Source organism: Eptatretus burgeri, chromosome 2 (genome assembly GCF_056783735.1).
Source record: "Eptatretus burgeri isolate ZD-2024b chromosome 2, Ebu_testis_v1, whole genome shotgun sequence".
Taxonomy (NCBI): Eukaryota; Metazoa; Chordata; class Myxini; order Myxiniformes; family Myxinidae; genus Eptatretus; species Eptatretus burgeri.
The window spans coordinates 7,483,808-7,489,807 of record NC_140962.1 but is presented as its reverse complement, the minus strand read 5'-3'; the positions used below and the strand labels follow the sequence as shown (position 1 = coordinate 7,489,807).

The window sequence follows — 6,000 nt, the reverse complement described above, 5'->3', positions numbered from 1 at the left end:
AAAGTTGGTGTAGATTTTGAAATAGCTGACTCGATACGGTGTTCCTCGCTAAGGCTGAATTCGCTTACTTGAAGAGCAGTTTCAGAAATAGGGATGAAAGCATGAAGTTTTTGAGTTCCAGCTATAGTTTTGGCCGTTTTTAACCTTTCTTCCAGATTTCGTTCTTCCTCGTCATACGCCTCTTGGATCCCATAACCGAACTTCATTTCATTCAAACCATTTTCAGCAAAGGCGAAAAGATCTTTTGGAGAAATAATTTGACTGTCGTAAGCTCGACGCACGCTCTCACGTGTTGCTTCTCGTTTGACTGTACCTCCCACGCCATCTGAAGGGCTCTTGCCATGACTTGTGGCAAAAAGATGCCATTCTGCATCAATACTATACTCTGATTTGTGACGACATAAGTTTATGAAGGATTTGCAATTCTTATATTGGCCAGCGCAACCGTCTGAGAAATAGTAAAGTTTCTTTACATTTCCAAAGCTAGATTTCAAGTGTTCAATGAGCATTCTTTGGAAGAGGTGGACTGAGACAACGTCGTGAGTATTGCATTCTGATATAATCGTGAACGAATCGGGGTTTAATTTGCCATCGTCCGATTTGAAATAGTAAACCCAGGGGTGAATTGTCGCTTGAGAGCATTTCCAATGGAATCCTTAGGCTGCATCCTTAACGACAAACGAATAGTTCTCTGAGAAGTCTCCAATAATGACAAATTCTCCTTCACCGATTTCGTCTTTCTTATTTTTCAGAAACTGAGATTGGGCCTTGGCAGTGAAGTCGTGTCTCACTAATTTCACCGCGTGTTCACAGAATTGATTAATGAATTCTTCCAAAGGCAGGACCATGGAGCTCAGTTCAGATCTGTCGGTGGATGTCCACCGTTTAAACTGAATTTCATCAATATCCTCGAGTTCATAAGCACTCAGTTGCTCGATGTTGAAGTCTTCAATTGATTGGAAACTTTCACAAGTTCTGAAATAACATGCCGGTTGTGCTGGGTTACAAACTATGCGTGCTATCACATGATAGTTAGGAAGTTCGGCTATCTGTGGCATTTTGGAACTAAACAACATGAGTTTCACATTTTGATGTCGTACATACACATACACTGTGTGTACTACTTGAACCGGCCAGGACACACTCCGAGGGACGGAGCATGGCGAACTTCGCGAATCCAACTTTCAAGCCAGGGTTCTTCTCTTTGAATTTCCGAAACAGTTCCTTGAGATTGTTTAGTACCAGGTGCTTTTGAATTTGGTCTTTTCCATGTTCATTCCTGACCACCACACAGTCCTTTTTTCCATGCATTATTCGGCTGACTTCATCACTTCGGTAAAATTCGGTTACGGCGGATTTCACTTTGTCAGGCAATATTTTACCCTGTTTGGGATTTGGAGACGATAGCATACCATTTTCTTTCTCTAAATTTTTGGCTTGCACAGCCATTCTTTGGGAGCAACTGAATTCACTCATCGTCCCTCTGATGCTCATTCCTAGCAAATATTGTCAGTTTACGTATTTGCTCCAAACGGCTCGAAACAACATATTTTTCTTCAGGCTTTTGATCACCTCTGGCATGCAGTTTTCATCACATTTTGACGCTGTATTTTGTGTTTTCTCTGCAGTGCTTGGTCCAGCAACTAGTTCTAATTTCTTTCGCACAGAATCATCCACTTTACTTCGCTTTTCAGGAACGTACCCTGGGTTCCTTTCCGCCTTTTGTTCGTCGAATGGGCTTTCGCCTATCATCGATAACGACTGGTTTAATAGGTAAACTTCTGCTTCTCGCTCAAAAACCTCCTCGTCCTCATCTGTCAAAATAGATTCTGCAATGCCTTCGATAGTACCTTCTGATGATAATTTCAAACTGGTCGAAGATGATTCTTCAATATGCTCTGGTGACAACTGAGAGTTTTTTTCTGCACGAAGTACAAAGTCTGTCATCTTTTTTCACCTTTGAAGAAAATTTCATCAATATATCATTTGACACATTGCGAAGATCTTTTCGTTGTTTCGTTTTATGGCAGCTGAACGGATCGCAACAGTATTTTCGGAACTCCTTTCGATCTTCAGTCGCCATGCTTACTGCAAAATATGCAAAAACTGAGATTATCTCATTTATAACTTAATTCGATGATGGTTATACAAAAAATGTACACTTAAAAATCAATGGACACAATAGGCCGAATAATTTTTCGCAAATGATGCTATATATATATATATATATATATATATATATATATATATATATATATATATATATATATATATATATATATATATATATATATATATATATATATAGTCCAGAGATGATGATTGTCAATTTCAGACATGAAGTCGCCTGCCAGCAGGTGACGTCATTGGTACGATGACGGCAAACGTTGCCCAATGTTGAATCAAGAATTAGTGATGTGTGGACCCCGAGCAATAAAACCATCATCACACTTTATCACATTGAGATCCCATTTTCATTTATGCTGAGGTGTTGGAGTATATGAAGGGGTATTATCACATGAAAAAATCAGGTTCATCGGTTTACCCTGGGGGGCGGGGGCCCAAGGTCAAAGAGCGTCCCAAACTATAACTTTTTGAATTACTGTTTCAGAGTGATTTTACTTTACGCGATTCGAAAGATCTCGCTTTTACGAGCATTTTGATACCAAGATCTTCCAAATCGGACCACTACAACCTGTGATATGGCCACTGGAAGATTGTGGGTCAACCGGGGGTGCCCAAATTTGGGGGGGGGGGCTAAAATGGGCCCTGTTGGGCCCCCAGGTCTGAAAATTGACACATAATGTTTTACCGTGGATGCAAACACTTGCACAAAAAAAAAGAGTAAAATCTGAGACGATGTGTCAAAATTTCGCTGAAAAATGTGTACACTTGACATGGAATGCCCCTGAAGCAGCACCAACGCTCTGCACAGAGTATGGTCCCAACCTCCTCCTCTCTCCCCTTTTGTACTTTAGCGGTGCTTTCGAGCCACTTTAGGAGTGACGTTACATTAAAAATCACTGAAGAACAAGGATCAGTGCTTTATGAAGCTTCTTGAGTTTACCAGGGTTGACATTTTACAGATTTTAGTTTTGCTTGAGGCTGAACACTTTTCCAGGCCATTCCTATATTTACAATCTACTGACTCACTGATGTATCGATGAATTAGAAATGATCACAGCCAGTGAGCAAACCCCACGATAGCAATCGTTTGTTGCACTATCCGTTAAATGTCTTGCTTCCACATACTGTGTCATTCACACTCTTCCCTCGATGGTTTCATGTTTACAGTACGTACGGTAAATCGTTGCCTCCAGTCATTCTTCATTTATGCCCCTGATATTTTCAACTCCGTTAACCCACCCCTCTGATGAGCATATCACTCTTTCCTTCCTTCCTTCATTTTCTCTCCTTTTGCTGTTTGTTCATTTTCTTGTTGCATAATCTGCTGTACCGGTGCATTCGTCCCCTCCCTCTTCCGTGGGCTTAGGTGTTGTGCATACAAAGATTAGTAATTGTGATGTATTCTTACTGTGCCCACAGCTCAAGCTTGTTGACCGCTCCGTTATACCCCGAGACATGGTGCATTACATTGCATTGGGGACGGTACGTTTGCCTGTTTATGTAGAATGCTTCCTCAACCTACATGTCTTGATTCATTTTTGAGTCTGCAATTTTTTTTTTTATGTACATGGTTGAGGCTCATGGGAGGGCTAGAGAAAGCAAAATGGAAAAGGGGAAACATAAAACAGCTGAGATTGACATCAAGGGGATGGGCAGAAGGACACCCGTGGGTGAACAGGCCACACACAAGCTGAATGAAACGCAGCAAGAAGAGGAAGAGGAAGGGGAAAATGGGGATGAAGCAGAAGAGGAACAAACCAACCGACAACGAAGAAACGAAAAGAGTTGGGTCGGGGAATGGGGTAATTTGGGGAAGAAGAGATCGTGAGTATCGTACAGGTGAGCTGAGGTAGCCGTGAACACCTGTCTTGAAGCCCTGGACGGAAGAATGGGGATGAACAGACTCGGGGTGTTGGTTTCACAGGCGAGACAAAAGAGGAACAAATGAGTGGAGGTGAACAGGAAGCCTGGATTTTGGGAATTTACAAGAAGAGGGTTGGTAGTAGACTGCGTGCACCTTACATTAATGTGGGAGGGACAGAGCCAAGAGAGGACAGACGATACAAGACCAAAAAGGAGATTGTAGAATAGAGAGAGGCTACCAACCTGTCTACGATGCAAAAGTAATGGGCCTAGACATTCAGCTTTGTATTTGAGGGAGGGGGAAGGGTTGTTATGAAGGTGGGGATTGGGGGAGGGGGAAGTGAATTGAGAAGGAGAAGATGTGGGTGATTGTGTGGGAATGGGTGATGAGAGGGAAGAAAAGTGAAAGTCGATCACAAGGAAAGAGGTGTGATGCGAGGGGAAACAAAAATGGCACGTGTTCTTTTTAACATCTGTGGTGGTATGAATGTGTTCCATATTTTTCCACATACAGTATATAACATCTGATCATTTATCGAGTATCTCGGCCTTTCTCTTGGATCATTTAACCTTGCGAAAAAAGTTCTCGTAATAAAAGGCTGCATTGTTTTTGGTGATGATATTTGTTCTTTGTCTCGGTTTTCACTGAGTGCAGGATGGTCAGTGTGGCACGGTTTTGAACGTCAATGTGTACTGCACCCTTGCGCTCTTGGGAACATCTGATCTTCTCTTCCCTGTGAACAGCAAAGACCTTGATGCCATAACTGTGAGCACCAAGCCCTCACCCTCCTAAATATTTACAAAATTGTACTTTTTTCCGCAAATATGTTCACACTCTACCGCTCAAGAAAATGCAGTGTCAGCTTTTCTACTTTTGTGTTTCATGAGATCTTTCTTTTTGTTTGTTTATTTTTATCCTTCAAGAAATATTGTACGTTAATGCATTAAAACCAAGCAAAATCCGTATTGAATGGGAGAGGAGGGAGTCCAAGGTAAAATTCCCTCAACGGAAGCTAAACTGATTGTCGGAGGTCACACTGTTCGAGTCGGGATGAGTGTTGAAGTGAGGTACATGATATGACTCGAGTGCCTTTGATCTGATATTCGATGATAGAACATTAAGCTGCTTTTGTCTAATCTGCAGTCACAGGGACATAACTATCGTACGGATTTCTTCTTTAGCAAAAGTATACCTTTGGGCTGATACCATAATCTACCTGTAGGTTGAATAATGTATACACATCAAATCTCTTACGGAGTGCATGACAGTTCAGTAAGTGGTGTGTGGGTAAATCAAACGTCAGTATTCGGTGTCTGAATGAAAGATTTATGTGAATTGACTTTCTATTTGTTTCATTTGTAATATGTTGTTTCATTTGGCTTCCCCCTGCAATGTCGGAGAACAAATTTTAATCTTTCTCAAACATCATGGTTTATGCATTAAAAAGGAAACATGACTAACATGTGTGACACTAGAGCATTGATAAAACTCGAGAGTTCATGGAACACTTTAGCATGTGCAGTGTTGAGAAAAATGATATGGTGAGTTTTTCTTTTCAACTCTTGCTTTGCATTTCCGAGCGCGATCTATATTTCATATGAGCTGCAATTTTGTCTGAATATCTTGATATCCCCCAATGCTTAATGGCTGCTGGCATCGTATCGATGTGTGCGTGCGTGTGTGCGCACGCATCAGTTGGCGATTATTATTATTTTTTGTGGCATCAGTCGTCGGTGAGATGTCCAGATAAACCGTCTTTTGCACCGAATCGACTGGAATCCAGACACCTTTCGATCAGGACCATAAAAATCATCCAAGGACAAGGTTATAGTCCCGAAAGCCGATCTGGCGAGTAGTATTACGCCGAATCTTCACGGCATGCAACAATGAGAGCCTGCTGGATACCAAGACAGAATACAGCGGCAAACGTGATTGGTCGAGGTGGCGTAAAATGGTAAAATATTTTGCACAAGTACTGCGAAACTGAAGTTTTTTTTGGAAGTAACAAG

At 41.5% G+C, this 6,000-nt stretch overlaps 1 protein-coding gene across 2 annotated transcripts in view; it reads left to right on the top strand.

Moving 5' to 3' along the window:
- Nucleotides 1-6,000, top strand: part of UBE2O (ubiquitin conjugating enzyme E2 O) — a 103,310-nt gene that overhangs the window by 5,866 nt on the left and 91,444 nt on the right. For both annotated transcript variants that reach the window (XM_085861915.1, XM_085861905.1), the window contains exons 2-3: nucleotides 3,547-3,609; nucleotides 4,646-4,756. In XM_085861915.1, the coding sequence (XP_085718041.1) occupies nucleotides 3,547-3,609; nucleotides 4,646-4,756 (174 nt within the window). The remainder of the gene's footprint in view (nucleotides 1-3,546; nucleotides 3,610-4,645; nucleotides 4,757-6,000) is intronic.